Genomic DNA, 19,763 nt, shown 5'->3' with positions numbered 1-19,763 from the left:
AGAGTTATACCTTGGAGACCAGCAAAATCCTGAAAAAGAGTTTTACAGCAATAGTACTCATTGTGAGTTATCAAGACAATATCCACTGAACAAGTTATACCTTGATGAGCCAGAATACAAGTTTTACCTTGGAGACTCACAAATTTTGAAAAAATCAGTAAATGAGTTCTGCCTTGATGGTTTAAATAACTACCTTGGAGACTCAGGAAAAGGGTTCTGCCAAGATGGTTCTAAATATGGGTCCTACCTTGGAGACTCACAAATTTTGAAAAAATCAGTAAATGAGTTATCCTTAAGAGACTTTGTAAGTTGGTTTTACTTTGAATACTTGAAATGTGGGTTCTGGATTGATAACTCACAATGTGATACATATCTTGGAAACTCAACGGGAATGTGGTTATACCTTGAAGACTTGGAAAGTTGGGTTTATGTTGGACACTTGAAACTTTTTTGGGGGCTTTTATTTATTTATTTATTTATTTATTATTATTATTATTTTATTTATTTATATTTTGGAGACTTTTGGAGTTGCTATCACTCTTTGGGATCTAAACCTATCGATGTAGTTCTTTGTCGGATGGTGCTTGATGGGAGCAAGATCAAGAAAGTTCTGGGAAGAAAGTGCAGGCTTACTCCCCCTTTCTACGTCATCAAACCTGAAAGCCTTAAAAGACAGAATTGGAAGAAGAGAAAAAAAAAAAAAACGTAAAATATATATATATAGGTGGAAATCTCATTTTGAAAAAGACATTGTGTTGGGTGAGGATTGAGTTGGGGTTGAGATTTTGAATGTGAGGGTTGGGACACACACACACATACACATCAACAAACAAAAGTTAAGCCTTGACTATTCAGTTGAGGATTCTGTGTTTGGGGTTCACAGATCTAAGAACGTCCCCCTTGACACACATTATATACTGTTATACACCTCGGACTTGGCCCTCGAGTGTCCACAACGGTGTATAGTAGGAGGGAGTGAAGCGCCAACCTATTGCTCCCATTGCACACACACACAAACAAAAGTTAAACCTTGACTATTCAGTTGAGGATTCTGTGTTTGGGGTTCACAGATCTAAGAACGTCCCCCTTGACACACATTATATACTGCAATACACCTCGGACTTGTCCCTCTAGTGTCCACAAAGGTGTATTATCTGCTTAGTTTTGTCTTTTGTAATTCCTGTGAATAAAATGAACCTAAAATCTCTTCCCCTTCCAAATCATATATTTTATAAGTCCAAGGAACTGTATCTATTACATCAACAATTTTAAAAAGTTCTTTCGTCCATCGTTCAGTAAAACCCTTTTCAAAATGAGATTTCCACCTATATATTCTTACGATATCACCAACTTTGAACTTAGGTTTTCTAACATTAATCTCTTTTTCATATTTTAATTTTGTAAATGTTTCTGATGGCTTCATATTCGTTGACGTGTGAATCGTGGTCATTATACTTATCCACAATATCCTGAATAAAAGATAACCATTGTTGTGAACCGAGTTGTGTGAATTTTTTATATAGTCTCTCATTTAAGTTCCGATTAAAACGTTCAACAACAACTGCCCGTCGTTCATTAAAGGTACTGTATAATGTAATACTGTTATTTTTTAGAAAATTCATAAATGTCTTGTTATAAAACTCTCTACCCTCATCAGTCCACAATTTCTTAGGTTTTCTCTTACTTTTATTAAATATCTGTTGAAAAGCTAACATAAGAGTATTACCTGTTTTGTTTTTTAAAGGGACAACCCACGCATATCTACTCCTCAAATCAATAACGGTTAAAGCATACTTGTACCCCTTATCATTATTGAGTTCAATCAAATCAGCAGACCAGATATAATCAACTTCCTTGGAATAAACTTTCCTTCTCTGAAACTTTGTGAATATTGGTTTATGTAATTCATCAGCTAATTGCTCTTCAGTCTTAATGGCATCATTAGAGCCTATAAGTTTTTTGAATTTCCAAGTCCAAGTTTCAATTTAGCACTAATCATCTTCTTCACGATGAACCTATCAACTTTTTCTCTCAAGGTTGGATTTTGTATCAGAGACAAATTATACAACATTTCTCTATCGGCTTCATGCTTTTCTTCCAACGTTGTGGTATTCCCATAATCAATATCGTGTCTCATGCACACTTCATCAACTCTATTGATTGGTTTACTCCAGGATTTAGGATTGTTTGCCTCATCTAATCTTTTATCCAAGTTTGTGCCTGGACCACAGAAAGAATACCCTGGAAGATGTAATTCCCCTGGTATTCCAGTAGTTGTAAATTTACTTCCTGATAAAAACTTTTGTATATCTCCTCCGAGTTTGTGTTTGGAGATAAATTGATTTTTTTTTGAACCACACACCGAACATATACCTTTTTGTATAACCCTGTTATTTTTACTTTTAATATATGAAATATTTTTAGTATTAGTTTTCTTTACATTTGAGACAATAACTCATTTATTTATGAGAAAAATTCCTGCAGAGTGCAAAAACCTTTTTAGTTTCCAACATGCACATTTGAATCTTAATTTTTAAAACATAAAGAATCCTTAGAAATGCCTTCACTCTCTCCTCCATTTATTTAAGAAAAAACTTGAATTAAAATGAATAGCTTGACGATGCTAATAGTTTTGTTGAAAGTATTGCAAATAGACTTTTTAATTCTTTGTATTCCTCCCTGGTGAGATAAGTTAATTTCTTTAATACCTCTATTCTTTTTTGAATCTCACTGGTTTCCATATTTTGATATTTATTCATTCTCTCTCTTTCCTCCCTCTCTCTCTTCTCTCTTTCCTCCTTCTCTCTCTTCTCTCTTTCCTCCTTCTCTTTCTTCTCTCTTTCCTCCTTCTCTCTCTTCTCCTTTTCCTCCTTCTCTTTCTTCTCCCTCTCTCTCTTCTCTCTTTCCTCCCTCTCTCTATTCTCTCTTTCCTCCTTCTCTCTCTCTCTCCTCCTTCTCCTTTTCCTCCTCTTCCCTCTCTTCTTCAACTCCTTCCTCATCCCTTACTATCCTTGAATCGTTTACACCCCATAGAATATTATACATATATTCATCAGGATTTCTTGTTATTCCTGTATCCAAAATAATTTTTTTACAACAGGAAACCAATAAAATTTCTTTTGAATTTCTAAAAGAGCCTTACCTTTTCTTAACCTTATAATTTTTTCATTATTTAACATTCTAATTAAATCTAAAGTTGTCGGTTTATCAACATCAGCATAATGCCAATCTTTTATTGAAAATACCTCATTCTTATGTTGTAGAACATATTTATTAAAATACCGAATACCCTTTTCTTGAAGGTATGCTTGGACACAGAAATGATAATTTTCTTGAAGCCTTCTTGCTGTCATTTATGTATTAGAAATATATGTTAGAATAATATTATGGCACGAAACACCTCCCCATCTTCCCATAGTTAAATCATTTTGTATTGCCTTACTTATTATATATAATCCTGTTTTTTCTGTTTTCATGAGATAAACAAGGGCAAAACCATTATTATATTTACCCTTATTAAATTCTTTTATTTGTTGTTTACTAATCGTGGCTCCATAAAACTCATTCTCGATACCAAGTGGATAATATTCTTCCTTACGAGACTGATTTAATTGTTCCAGGTCTTCGAGGTTAATTTTAAATGACCAATTATACCCTAAATCATTCATATCATACCCCCATTGTTCTATTCTCATACAAACGATACGCCCTTCTTTATAAAAATTTATTTTAATTCGAACTGTGAATTCTGTATGACCTGGAGATAATATCAACACTTCTGTATCTTTAGAATACACAGCCGTTTTATTTAAGTATATATATTGTGATAAATCGCTTAATCTCACCAAGTCATTCGCGTCAGTCGGGCTTGGATAATTTTTTAATTTATAAGCATTTTTCATGTTAATATTTTTGTTTATATTATATTTATGTCGTTCAGCCTGTGCCTTTGTGTAATAATTTGATAAATCAATATCCAGTTCTTGAGATACACCAAAGATAGAACCATCTTTACCAACATAAGTCATTTATATTAGATTAAAAATAATATCATAAAATTTTTTATTTTTGTTGAGTTGAAATAACACATATAGACATAATTGACCACAACACTTGGAATTTAATTCTTGGACTTGAAATGTTTGATAAACACCATTCTGTAAGAATTTTATGACTTCAACAGGTGGTGGAAGACCAAAACTATCAAAATAATATTTGTCTTGACTATTAAAAAATACAAACCCAATGAGAACCGTTCCCATCATTATCTTCTAAGTTCATAATAATATTCTTTGTATGTTTCGACACATTTGTTAATTCATCTCTCATACAAATAACCACATTATGAATTTTTAATTTCTTACAATATTTGGCAAGTTGTAAATTTGATGTTGTATTCTTTCCAAATTCTTTCAACCACTCATCAATGCTCATTTATTTATTAGAAAGATATAATCCATTACCTCTTTTCGTTAATTTTACACCTGCTTGTGCTATAGAAGAAAGCATATCTCCAACTAACAATCTCGCTTTATCAGGCAGACCTTCAAGTTTTTCAGCAAAATCTACAATTACACCACTTCCACTAATTTGTTTCTCCAACTCTTTGTTATGTCTTTCCAATTCTTTTTGAGCCTGGAGTTGAGCCTTCCTTTCGTTGGCAGTTTTGACCGCTGTTGAAATACCACCCGTCAATGCTCCAACCGCACTTAAACCAGCAAATAAAGGAATTAGAAATGGGAGAAATCCTCCACTCGTCTCTCTTATTGAATATTTTTTCAACATTGGTTTTGTCATTTTAATTTTAAGTGAGCCAGTGTCATTCAAGATTTTAACCTGTTCTCTTGTGAGCAAAACATCAATTCTTACTGCTCCTTTTCTCTGAATTGTATTAACGTTAATCGTACAAGGCTTTTGATTTTGAACACAAGATGATAGTTTATGAAGATTGATTTGATTAACATATACCCCAGTTGGTACTTTGCCACTCATTTATTTAACAAAAAAATTATGTGAGACTAATCATCACACCATTATCTGTATTAATCTGCAATTCTGTTTCTTCCAAAAGCAAACAATATGTATCAACTTCTTCACTCTCTCCTCTTTCAATGTATAGGGAAGTATCCACTCGATTAGACTTTATAGTTTCTTTTTGAGCGCTCAGGTCAAACGTATAGATTGTATACAAACTTTTAAATGCTGTCATATCCAAAATAGGTTCTTTATTTCCATTACTTTCACACACCTTTTGGTAAGACTTGTATGCTTCAGCAAAATCATTTTTTTCCCAATTAATTTCCAATCTATCTCGTGGATAAAATGTTCCATCTAGAGAAACGCGAAGTTGTTTCACCTTAGCATTATCACTCAATGCATTATTCTTATCAGTCGCAGTATCACCATCTGGCTTTTTAAAAATCATCCACAGATATCGTGGCTTTCCTTCCAGAACACCCAAATTCCACGTGTAAGTAGTTTGATTGAGTTTAACGTGTTGACATCTTCTTTTGAGGTATGATACACTGAGTGGCTTCTTTGAGTTAAGTCTTCGATTCAACATCTCTTCTGTTTTAAGATTAGGAGTATATTCACTGATATACCAACTCATCTCCTCAATTACAAATTTATTCTGATCACCAAAAGCATTACCAACACCAAAAAGCAATCTATTTTCATTATCATTCCTTTGTAGTTGAAATCTAATTTTAAGACCATACAGAACTTTATCATAATCACAAAATCCAAATATACCTTTAAGAGGAACTGCCACAGTAAAACTATTTTCTGCTTTTGTATCATCATTATACATTCCTTTCCTTTGAATATATCCAGGGTCTGTGTTTGTTCCCGTTGACATATCAGGAATAAAACCTTCGACAGACCCCTTTCCCATTCTATCACTGAATGTATAGAGTGTAAATTTCATCATTTCAGATACAGCAGAGACATAATCAACCGCTTCAACTTCTTGTGTTCCAATATACAATCGCACACTATCAAACATTTTCCAGAAGAAATCATTTACAAGTGTAGCGTTTGTGTTATTCCCAGCCTTAGTGAATTTAAATTTACACAACAAGAAACTTTCGGAGAGATTCAAATAGGTTTGTTGATTATTTATTTCAAAACTTTTTGTACCATTTGTATTCCAGTCTGTTCCAGTTATTGCATTTACCTTGAAGTAATCTTCTTTTTTAGTGGAGTTTGAGATAATAATAGTATCATCCAAATCATAGATACTATCAATTGCTTCCATACTTGTATTTATTTAGGAAAAAAGATGTTAAAACTTTTGAAACCCTGATCCAAGTATTTGAATTATTTTCTGTCGTTCTTGGGGGAACAACTGAGTTTTACCTTTCTTAATTTCTTTTATTGCTTGTAATTTATGAGATTCTTTCTGAGCATCTTTTATACTCTTTACAGCACCTGCTACATTTCCCACAGCAGAAGCAGTTGAACCAATTAGGTCTTTATGTTTAAGAATAGTTGAACCAATACCCATGAGAGTATCAATTATCCCATCTCCTCTAAATTGATGTCCAACACCCCTTTGTCTCTTAGGTTTATAGTATCCTCTACCAAGATACATACCTTCACCCTTGTAGTACGGGGAAAGGAACATCCCATCCCCTGTAATTATTTTATATTTTCCCAACTCGTGCTTCCTCACAATAACCATCGCATTTATTTATTGAAAAACTTCACGTAGGTGAATTCTGATGGATATAACTTCTCCATTAAAAGAAATCACACGATTATCTTGGTCGGTTATCCTAAAATTTACTCTGTGTATGGTTTTTCCTGACACAGGTAGATAAACCAAATTTTTAGGCTCCATATTGAATTTATAACCAATTGGGGTTGAGTATGCGCTGAATGAAAATATTGTATTTGTTTTTAATCCATCATTATAAGCACCATCAATCAAATCACAGTGAATTAACACCGAATTTATTCCTGAGGATATTTGAATGACATTATCACTGTAAAACGTCCCATTAGTTTCAATCTTTTTTGAGGAGAAACCTAATAACTCTCTAAATGAATTATCAATTGTGAAATCAACCTTGTAGTTATTTTTAACTTTAATCGTTGATTTTGAAGTATGTTTTTGAATGTTTATAACAATATTTTTTGGTTCATCACCCTGTTCTTTCATAAGACGAGCAATTTCGGAAGATATTTGAGAAATCTCGTATGCTCCGGGTGAGACTGTTATCGCTTTGTATCCACTTCCCGGATTATAACTAAACTTGTCATTTTTCTCGGTTATATTAAATAAGGTATTATAAGTCTCCATGGACAATAAAGATGCCTCATATTCTTTTGTTGTGTCAAGTTGTAGTGGGTATGGGAATGAAGATGTGTGGTCGCTTGTTGTGAAATTAAAACTCAGGATTGTGCTTCTCATCTTATTTAATATGAGATAAAATGTCTTTATATTGAGATTTATTAATTATTTTCATGTTCATCAACTGGTCTAAAATGGCTGATGCTTCATTAAAACAATTGTTATTTCCAGCCTTCTTACTGCCGAACAACAATAACAGTCTATTAACTAATTGCGATGGGTCATTTGGAAGAAAACTAATACCTGAACCAAGGATACTTAAAGCCTGAATAATGTGTTTCTCCTTCTCATTCTTCCTACTTTTACCAGAAAGAATAACCTTATAATTTAGAGTGTTCAGCAAATCAATATATACTCTATCATCATTCTTTTCCATATCCAATGGTTTATCAATATACTTTGATTCATCCCTCACAGTTGAACCTTGTCTTCCATCTTTTGTGAGAAGAAACATTAATCTCGGAGTTAGTTTAACAGGGGGTTGAGCAGAACTTAAGAACCTTAATTCATCATTAAATATCAATACCTTTTCTTGAACAAGATGAAATATTGCTGGTTGTTCTGTTGGAATGAGTCCTGCTTTGGTTTTTGAATCCGCTGAATATTCATTGTTTTGAACAGCATTCACAATATAATCAGGGGGTTGATTAATCTCTTCCAGTTGTTGAAATAAACCTTCATCATGTTCTAATTCTCCAATATGCTCTAATTCTTCCTCCGTCATTTGACTGAAATCTTTTAACATTTGAAGCTTTCTAGGAGTATATTCTACTGTGGGAACTGTGGAAACATCTTTCATTTTTTCTTGGGAAGTTTTTAAAAGTGGTTTAAAAAATTTCTCTTGTTTTTTTTTCAAATGCTTCTTCGCCCGTTAGTTTCTGTCTGCGTTTCTTCTTTATGTCTTCCTGTTGTTTTACAACTTTTGAAACCAACTCTTGATGTTCCTTAAATCTTCTTGCTCTTTCTTTTGTATCCATTTATTTATTGTAAAATATCATTTAATGAATTGTAAAGATCAACAGGGAAATTTTCCTTTTCTTCATCATTCAAGTAGATGTGTTCAAATAAATCCTTTTCTTTAAATATTTCATCAAATTCTTTATTAACATTAATGCGAGTTGTAATTTCTTCTTCACTAATCCTTGCATCTCTGCTTTTCATACGTTTGTGTTGAGTTTCTTCATCAACATCAAAACCGAATGATAAAATCTTCACTCCGCTCAGATATTTAATAATTTGTCTCGTTCCTTCTGGATTAGTTTCTAATATCCCAACACCACCAGATTTTAGTTTCTTTAACTCACTCTTACAATGTGAATATTTTGTTGTACCAAGAGAAACCTCCTCAAATATTTGTCCTTCATTCCTCAATCGCATATGTTCCTCCACTGAAATATAGTGATAATCTACACCTTTACTTCTCCAGGTCTTATTGCTCTAGTTGTTGTTGATACAATGCGTATCACGGGGTGTTTTTTAAGTAAATTTACAATATTCTCATTTGTACTACACAAGAACCTTGATTTATGAAAGTTTTTTCCAGAAGCAGATTTACCCACAAGATTTATAATAATAGTTGTCATTTATATATGTAATTGTTTATAAAACAAAAAATATATCCCTTAATATCTCATCTTGTTTCACAACAATATATTTATATTTTTCAGTCGTGTGCTTCATATAATCCTCAAATTTCTTTTTACTACATAATGTAGAACAATTATCTCTCCAAAAATTATTGATATCTATTGAATTTAACTTGAATAAAATAAAAGTATTAGCATTGTTTCTGATGGAACGACGAGGAAGTTGGAAAGTACGATTGACTAAGATAAATACAATTACAAGAAGAATGTCTCCCTCTTGTGTAGTAGCTGTCCATTACCGTTTGGTTTCTCTCATTAACACAATCATCAAAGATAACGAGGTTCTTTTTTGATTTATCCAAATCTTGGGGAGACGGTATATCATCCGTATTATCACTAAGAATACAAGTTATAAGATTTGATTTCTTTTTACATCTCTGTGTATCACAAAATAGTTGAATTATATCTTCAATGTTATAATCATTTAGGTTTTTTTGACGTTTAAATAAACCTATTATATCTTCTTTTGAAGACCAGCATTAAAACCTTGTGAGAGTAGTTGATACTCTGGTTGAAAACTCGACTTTGTGAAAATTATTAAATTATCATAATCTAAAAAGTTGGGAGTGAGGAGCATTTTTAAAAGTAAGCAGGTTTTTCCACATCCACTTGAACCAACTATGAGACATCTTAATGAATTTGGGAGATTTTTATGGTTGTTAAATTTTATCTTATTTTCCCAAATAGGTAAAAAATCATTCATTTATATATTTGAAAAACAGGTTATTTAATTTATTATTGGCTTTTTTAGAAACTCTATATTTTATCCTAAGTTCAGGTTTAATTTCAAGATAATCCATTATTTTATTTATACAATATCTTGTGTTGATATTTCCCTGAAAATTACATCCATGAATAATATACAACAACAATCCTTTGAACATTTCTCTTATACGTTCAGTTTCTTCCCTTGTAAGGAAAGGTGTGTTATCATCCTCATACTTTACATTCATTTCTCTAATCAATCTTGTAAAGCAATTCATTTTTGGTGTAAATCTAAAAGAATTATTTTCCTTTTTATATTTTTTATTATCATTAATTAGAAGATAATCACAGAATATACATTGTTTATAGGCTTTTGACTCTGTGTTTAATCCCTGTCTTTCACACGCAGGACAATTCTCAAATTTGTCATATGGAGAATCAGGAAAGTCTAGCATATTTATAAAGTAAAACTTTACTTAAACTGAAATTCATCTATACTTTCAGTTGTATATTACCATCGATATCGATATACTTTTTTTCATTATCAGATTCAACGACAACATTTTTTATATTAAAGGTAATTTTAAAATTATCGTTAACTACTATTGAACGAAATGTCATTTCACCTGATATATTAACATCCTTTATTTCATCAAGATTTACATCTTTAGGGTTGTTGAAAAAAATACAAATTTCTCCTTGCATATTACAGATGGTCTTATCTTTTCTTTCTAAAGCTTCATCCATAAGGTTTTTGTTCTTTGATACTTTTTCTTGTTTCATTGCTTTTTCTAGTTTTGAATATATTACTAGAAGGAGAGGAGAAACTTTTGTTAGAGATACTTTAATTGATGTTCTACCAGGTATACTAAAAGCCCTTCCACTGAAGGAAATTGAAGAACTCATATTATTTACCATAATAGTTTTTATCCAATAGTTGTTATATTTATCTTTGTTCAATTTTACATCCTTGACATATTTCTCAGTATCTTTAACAGATGAAGAGATTGATTGAAACTTGTCTTTTGTGTCTTGAAACATTGTATTTATTAAGTGAAAAAGTTGGAGGATAAAATGTTTTTAAGCACAGATTCACCTATAAATTAAACGAAATTTTCATCAAGAAAATTTTAGTTTAAGCAAAGTTTTATTCTTTAAATATGGTGAATACAACGTACTGCGATGTTTGTAATCACGAATATAAACATTATAGAAAACACCTCCGAACCAACAAACACACATTTAATCTATTTCATCAAATATCTCCTCTTGAGTTGGAAAGAAAACATTGTAATATCTGTTCAAAGGATGTTTTGAAGAGTAGTTATAATCAACATCTTCAATCACAAAAACACAAGAAAAATGAGTTTAAAGTAAAGGGAGACTATTATATTAAAAACACTGATGAGGCATTTAAAGGGCATATAAAAATAAGGATTTTTCAATTTGGAGAACCCAGTCCATCATCAATAGCTGAATCAATTGAAATAGTGAAACCCGATGTTGAAAAATTTATTAAAAAGACATTAAAAGAAATAAAAACTTTAAAGTTTTATATGGGAGTGAAAATGAATATGAAAAGACAAGATGAAGAACAAACTCCTTATATGAGAACAGATCTTCATTTTATAACATCATTTCAAGATTTTTTGAATAGTGGGGTTTATGAAGAACTATCAAGACAAGAGGAGGATGTTGATAATACAGTGGTAGGAAGTGGATTCAATATTAAAAAAATCATCTTTTTAGATATACACATTCTAAAATCAAACCCTCTTAAAGCTTCTTCTTATATTGAATTACCAAAAGAAATAAAACTAAAGAAGGCAGTTGTTAATATTAAGAACAATGATAATAAATGTTTTCTCTGGTCTGTTCTTGCTCACTTACATCCACCAAAATGTAATTCAGAAAGAGTAAAACAATATATGAAATATGAGAATACCTTGGACATTAAAGATTTTAAATTCCCAATGCCACTAACAGATATTCCTAAATTTGAGAAAAAGAATAATCTTTCTATTAATGTATATGGATTAACGGATACAAACAAAGTTCAAATATTAAAAATTTCAAACAACTATAAAAATGAAGAAACACACATTGACCTTTTATATTTTAGTATTGGAAAGAATTCACATTACACATACATCAATAATTTATCAAGATTAATCTCTTCTCAGGTATTCAGAACAGCAAACAAAATATATCCTTGTAAGCGATGTCTTAATTCATTTCATACAAAAGAACGATTAGAACAACATTCAAAATATTGTAGTAATCATAAATCAGCTGTAATTACAATGCCTAAACCTGGTGAAAAGATTTATTTTGAAGATTATAATAAATCTATCATGCACCCATTTGTGATATACGCTGATTTTGAATGTATCCTTAAAAGATAAATACTGCTTCTCCTAATCCAAAAGAACCATATACAAATAAATATCAAAAACATATTCCTTGTGGTTTCTGTTATTATATCAAATCATCTGTTGGAGAAAAGTATAACAAACTTGAACATTATCGTGGAAAAAATGCTTCACAAGAGTTTGTAAAACGATTAGAAAAGGATTGTATAAGACTCACTAAATTAATGAAAGAAACAAATGAACCGATGAAATTAACCAAAGAAGAAAAATTAGAATTTAGAATGAACAATATCTGTCATATTTGTGAGGGGGAAATTAAGGAGTCTAAAGTTAGAGACCATTGTCATCTTACTGGTAAATATAGAGGTCCCGCTCATTCCTGTTGTAATCTTAATTATAAATTACCTTCTTTTATTCCAGTCTTTCTTCACAACAGCGCCAACTATGATACACATCTATTTATAAATGAACTTTCAAAAACACCAGGGAATATTTCTGCTATAACAAACACAAGTCAAAAGTATATTTCATTTTCAAAAATGATATTCACAAAACCTTTAACTCGTATTAGGTTTTTAGATTCTTACAAGTTTATGGGAACACCACTAGCCTACCTCGCATCAAATCTAAGCTCCATGGACTCTTTTCCAAATCTTAATTCATTCTTTCCAAAGAGGAAATTCTCACTAAAGAGGAAATTCAGATTAAAGAGAGAATTCAAAGTAAAGAGGAAACTCTAATTAATGAAGAAATTCTAACTGAAGATGAAATTCTAATTATAAAGAAAATTCGAACTAAAGAGGAAATTCAGATTAAAGATGAAATTCTGATTAAAGAAGGAATTCTTACGAGAGAGGAAATTCAAACAAGGAATGAAATTCAAAGTAAAGAGAAAATTCTTACAAGTAAGGGAATTTATCCTTATGATTATATGGATTCATTTATGAGATTTAAAGAAACACAACTTCCTTCAAAAGAAAGTTTCTATAATAACCTTTATGAAGAAGAGATAAGTGATAAGGAATATAAACACGCACAAGAAATATGGAAAATATTTAAGATAAAGAACCTTGGAGAATATCACGATTTATATCTAAAAACAGATGTTTTATTGTTAGCTGATGTGTTTGAAGCTTTTAGATCACTCTGTCATAATAAAAATTGTTATGGATTAGATCCTGCCCACTATTTCACAGCTCCTGGTTTAGCTTGGAGTGCAATGTTGAAAATGACAAAACAAGATATAGATTTAATCAGTGATGTGGATATGCTTTTGATGATTGAGAAGTCCAAGAGAGGTGGAATATCACAAGTATGTTCAAAAAGATATGCTAAAGCAAATAATAAATATCTTCCAAATTATGATAGTGAAAAAGATAGTAATTATTTGATGTATTTTGATGCTAATAATTTGTATGGATGGGCAATGTCTCAATCTCTGCCTTATGGTAAATTAGAGTGGGTGGAAGAAAAGGATTATGAAAAGGCTTTGATGAATATTGTTATTTCTTCTCAAGAGGAATTGAATGACGAAGAAGAAGGTTATTATTTTGAAGTTGATTTGAGGTACCCGAGTGATCTTCATAATAAGCATAAAGATCTTCCTTTTGCATGTGAGAAAGAAACTCCAAAGAAAGAATGGTTAAGTGATTATCATAAAAGTTTTAATATTAAAGGTAAATCAACAGAAAAGTTATTAACAACATTCTATGATAAAGAGGGATATGTTTTGCATCAGAGAAGCTTAAAACAGTTTTTGAGAGAAGGATTGAGAGTAGCTAAAATTCATAGAGTTTTAAAATTTAAACAAAGTCCTTGGGTGAAAAAGTATATTCAATTCAATACAGATATGAGAGCAAATACAAAAGTAAAATTTGAAGGGGACTTTTATAAATTAATGAATAATGCTGTATTTGGAAAGACTATGGAAAATGTTAGAAACAGGCAAAACATTAGATTCGCAACATCTTGGAAAGAAGCTTCGAGATTGATAAATAAACCAAGTTTTGAGAGAGAAGAGGTTTTTCAGAGAACTTTTCTGCAATTCATATGAAAAAGGAAAGTATTGTAATGGATAAACCAATTTATATTGGAACAGCAGTTCTTGATTTATCAAAGATATTGATGTATGATTATTTGTATAATGACTTAAAGAAAGAGTATGGTGAAAATGTTTCATTGTTGTATATGGATACTGATAGTTTTATCCTAGATATAAAAACTGATGATGTTTATGAAGATATCAAGAAAAATATTGGAGTATATGATACAAGTAATTTCAGCAAGAAGAGTGAGTTATTTTCCAAAAAGAATGAAAAGGTTATTGGTAAGTTTAAGGATGAGTTGGGTGGAAAAGTAATGAGTGAGTTTATTGGATTGAGAGCAAAGGCATATGCTTATAAGTATGGTGAACAGATTAATAAGAGGTTAAAGGGAATAAAGAAATATGTAATAAAGAAATCAATAAATTTTAGAAATTATTATAATTGTTTGATGAATAAGAAAGAAGAATATAGGAAAATGAATACAATAAGAAGTTATAAACATAACATATATAGTGAAGAAGTAAATAAAAAGGCATTAGGAGCCTTTGATGATAAGAGATTTATTTTAGATAATGGAATAGATTGTGTTCCATATGGATATTGTATGATAGAGTGTATAAAATAGATTATGTTTTAACGATGGGAAGATGGGTTAGGGTTTTTCAAGGGCTACCGCTGGTTTTTCACAATATATAAATGGTTAAACCAAGTATTAATCAAACTAAAGAGTGGAGAAAATATCAGTCTTGGTATATAAATGGAAAACATAATGAATGTGAAAAATATCAAATAAGTCTTATTGAAAAAATAACTAAAACAAAGGTAAATAAAACAAATAAGCGAATTAATTTAAAAACTAGTAAGTTAGAGGATGTAAAGAAAAAATGAATATCCTTGAATGGACTGAAAACTTTGATGGTTATCAATTGAACAATGAAAAAACAATTTACTATAATCTCAAAATGATATGTGGCTCAGGAGGTGGTCAGATGAGAGCATTAAGAGAAGTTTATCATTTCGTAATGGCACAAATGGGGTATCTTCAAAAATATAAAGATTCAAATGTTTTGTTTGTCAATATTTTAGATGGGGATTATTGTGCAAAGAAAATTAAACTATTGAAGGAATTTGAGAATGAACAAATCTTTATAGGTTCAATGAGTGAGCTGTTCAACCCCAGGTGTTCAATTCAATGAGGTTCAACCTCCAGGTTAAAAGGGGAGACAAATAAATATACCTTGGGATAAAAAGGGATTTATTTTTAGGGAAAAAAATATAAATCGCTGAAAATCCCCATTCATTTACATGGGGAAAAGTGAGCCAGAATCAGTATTCTTACCCTACATATATATATATATATATATATATATATATATATATATATATATATATATGTAATATATATATGTATATATATATATATATATATATGTTATATATATATATATATATATATATATATATATATAATATATATATGTAATATATATATATATATATATATATATATATATATATATATATATATATATATATATATATGTAATATATATATATATATATATATATGTAATATATATATATATATATATATATATATATATATATATATATATATATATATATATATATATAATATATATATATATATATGTAATATATATATATATATATATATATATATATATGTAATATATATATATATATATATATATATATATATATATATATATATATATATATATATATATATATATATATATATATATATATATGTAATATATATATATATATATATATATAATATATATATATATATATATATGTAATATATATATATATATGTAATATATATATATATATATATATATATATATGTAATATATATATATATATGTAATATATATATGTAATATATATATATATATATATATATATATATATATATGTATATATATATATATATATATATATATATATATATATATATATATATATATATATATATATATATATATATATATATATATATATATATATAAATAATACACAAAAACACAAACACACACTTCCCCTTTTTGCAATAGATGTAAAAATCTAGTATATCATCATTTTAAACTTACTCTATACAACCACAAGCTCCAGATATGTCCTTCCCATTAGTGTTCATAAACACTTAATCCAGATACACATTCCCTTCACTGGTAGCGATCCGGCGGAGGGTTTGTGAAGCACACGTCCATTCACTTGGGCCTTGCACCGACCCACATGGTCGGGAGTTTTTACTATGAGCAGCTGCCTGTAATGTGAGCTGAGAAAGTTCTCCAAGTCTTTTGTTGTGCAGAGGCATAGCCCTTTCTTTCTCTCAAGTACTTTTCCAAGTATTTGCAGCTTCTTTTTGAAGCTTTGTGAGCCATTTCAGCCAGAAGGTAACAATCCCCATCTCCCACACACGATACACTTTATGTTCGCCCCGAACATGGCAGTTTCCTGAGGTTTCTGTGCATGCTCACCGAGCATTCTGGGGCAGATTACGTCATTTTGAAAGTCCCGCATTGGAGTCAACCAGAGATTTGTGGCTCAATGTCCCATTGTTATGTTAATTAACTCCAGCTGGTAGTTTACCACATCATGTCAGGTTGGTATAATCACTTGGTCGAAACGTTTCCCCCCCCCCCCACCAAATCCCCACATATAAGCAAATGTTATATATTTACATGTCTGCATGTTGTGCTGTCACTCACATCCTGCAACAGTTTTGGTCTGTCTTTGCTGGGCAATGTTGTTAGAGCCATCCAGAGCTGGGGCCCAGCACCCCCTGGAAAGGAAGCTCGCTCGTCCAGCACCCACCCAAACACCGCTTTGTGCCACTGGCTCAAAAGACCAACCTCCCAGAGTGAATTCCCATTTGGAGTTATAGATTGGACCCAAAGAAAACCTTCCTGTACCTCCTTCACCATCTCGAGTCACATCCCAGACTACCACAATTACAGGAGGGTGAGGCATTTACAAAACACCCCTCTCTCCACACCATAGGTAAAACACTTCTATGACTTACAAGATAAACAATGTTACTGATAATGTTCACAGCATATAAACATCCGTTTCCTTTCCTTGGGTAATGAAATACAGTCCTTGGCAAAATGTGGGCATGTTTTCACCCAGTCTTGGGACTAAACGATCTTCATTAGCACATGAGTGAGGGTCAACATATATAACATACTTTTCACAAAATACATGTGCTTTTCACAAAAAAAATTAATATATGTAAAAATTAAACAAAACATGACTTAAAATATATTTTAGGTCCTAAAGAGTTCAAAGAAAACCTTAAAAACTAACCAGGCAGCTAATAATCGATTCGTGACAATTCTATCAAAGATGTCATAAAGTTTCATCATACAATGCACGTACAGTTTACAGGCAAACAACTGTATTCTTAATGATAAAGTACAAACTCTGACCGAACAGTGTAGATAAGGCTTCTGCTGCTCCGTTATAGACACGAGGGTCGTCACGTGATGATGCAATTGTGTCCCACAGCAGCTGCAGGTAGTAAATGACCATGTAGTAACCAGTGGTACCAAAAATCCACCAGAAAGACCAGATCTCCAGTGACTTTGAGGTCTTTAAGGCTTTCCCTAGATCGGCAAGCATTGTGACATAAAACCCATGCAGCAAACTCCCAGCACTTCTCCTGGGATGATGACCCGGGTCACTTTTACACACGCAATCCTCATTCGAACTGTGATAAGTCGTCGTCGTCGTCGTCAAAGAGGACGCGCTGCAGTTTGCCTTGGACCATTGTACGAGGTCATTAATGGGTCCCCTGGAATGGCCTTCTGGTCTCTGATTGGCAGGTGCAACACCATCCACAGTGCTATCATCGCAGGGTGCTTGCGTTTGCCTTTTGGAATTCTTGTTAAAAAACATACTCCGCTTGGGCCAAGGCAAGAAACATGACAACAGGGCAGTAAAGGAAGTGAAGCCAAGTGAGATGTAACACAATACAAGATAAGAAACTCCGAGAGTCACACAGGTCTGTCCCAGGCAGGAGCTGGTGAAGAGTCCAAGGAGTACGGCGAAGCGGGACAAGCTGGCGATACGCTGGTAATGCTGAGCATCTACCAGTGAAAACAAAAAGGACGAGTAGGCAATCCTGGCCGCCATGGTCAAGCCATAGAAGAACTCCAAAAACTGGATTGCGAGCAGGCTTTGGCCCAGGATGGCCAGCAACCAAATGGCCACAAAACTGGCACATTGGATCATGAGTATGGGCTTGTACCGAAGCAGGTCCGACAGCAGGAAGGCTGGAATGAGCAGCACGAGGAAAGAGTATGCCAGCACTGGCATGACCTCATTTGTGATCTATGATGGGACATATGAGATTTTAAGCTCCGTATATCAAAGGAAAGTTATTCAAAAGGTCCGTAGTGGAACAAATATATGCTTAATGTCCTCTAGAGGGGAAAAGTGATTCAGTACATTGCTTAAAGACTCATGCAGGAGTTTTGCATAAATCACATACAGGACTTTAGGACACGAGTGCAAGCTAAATATACAAGGACATGAGGAGACAATGAGCATATCAACACAGTATATGGTATTTGAACCTGCGATCCCATCATTATGAGTTATGTACTAATATGGAAACGACAAACACAATTTCTCACATGAGGGTGGTTTACCATTTTCACTCACAAAGGTCGTAAGGATACAAACTGCAGGCATTTCGATTAACAAATACCTCAATTATGTGACCTATTGACAAAGGCAAACAATGCGAATGGTCGATATGGCTTGTGATGGTGCGCTTCGCTCCGATCACCCTGACCTATCGAAGAGCAAGTATACAAGTGTTTAAAAGCAACAAACAATGACGTGGAGGAAGGCATGGGTAAGCAAAAGAGGACTACATACAAACCCAACAAGACTTTGCATTTTATTGTGTAATTTGACTGTCGGTGAGAAATACCAAACTCCTTTTTAGCAATGAAATCTTTCAGGGGACCAAAAAAGATACACACTTAAAGATGCCTCAGGGAGGAAACAAAAAGAAACATGTGATCACAACTGAAAACACACAAAGGGATATTTAAGGATTATCAGAGGACGCGTACACACACACACACACACACACACACACACACACACACACACACACACACACACACACACACACACACACACACACACACACACACACACACACACACACACACGACAATGCCTAGTTGTCTGACTGGACATAGCTGAGACTGTGGATGAAGAACGAGCATGCGCACAGGCAAACATACGATTATTATTGTTAATACTGTCATTATATGTAGATATATATATATATATATATATATATATATATATATATATATATATATATATATATATATATATATATATATATATATATATATATATATATATATATATACTAATAAATGTCAGTGTGTGTGTTCGTGTGAGTGTGTCTCCTCCATAACTACAAAACTATAAAACCTAGCAGCATGAAACTTTGCATGCATACAACGAAAACTCCAAGGAAGTGCAAGAGTGAAAATTGTGTGTTTGGGTTAATTAAAACACCCCTTTTGGAGATAATTAACGGCATTATTCAATTATATCCTTCATCAGGCAATCC

The 19,763-nt window shown here is 31.9% G+C and overlaps 1 protein-coding gene across 1 annotated transcript in view; it reads right to left on the bottom strand.

The window, feature by feature from the left end:
• LOC147007716 (reduced folate transporter-like) overlaps positions 1-19,226 on the bottom strand; it is a 46,254-nt gene extending 27,028 nt beyond the window's left edge. Inside the window, exon 1 of the mRNA XM_085866545.1 lies at positions 17,590-19,226. Within this exon, the coding sequence (XP_085722671.1) occupies positions 17,590-18,478 (889 nt within the window). The 5' untranslated portion in view covers positions 18,479-19,226. The remainder of the gene's footprint in view (positions 1-17,589) is intronic.
• Positions 19,227-19,763: the final 537 nt, after the last annotated feature.

Source organism: Eptatretus burgeri, unplaced genomic scaffold (assembly GCF_056783735.1).
Source record: "Eptatretus burgeri isolate ZD-2024b unplaced genomic scaffold, Ebu_testis_v1 Ebu_testis_scaffold_39, whole genome shotgun sequence".
NCBI classification, from domain to species: Eukaryota; Metazoa; Chordata; class Myxini; order Myxiniformes; family Myxinidae; genus Eptatretus; species Eptatretus burgeri.
Note: the sequence above shows the minus strand (reverse complement) of the source record. Positions and strands in the feature narration are given on the sequence as shown.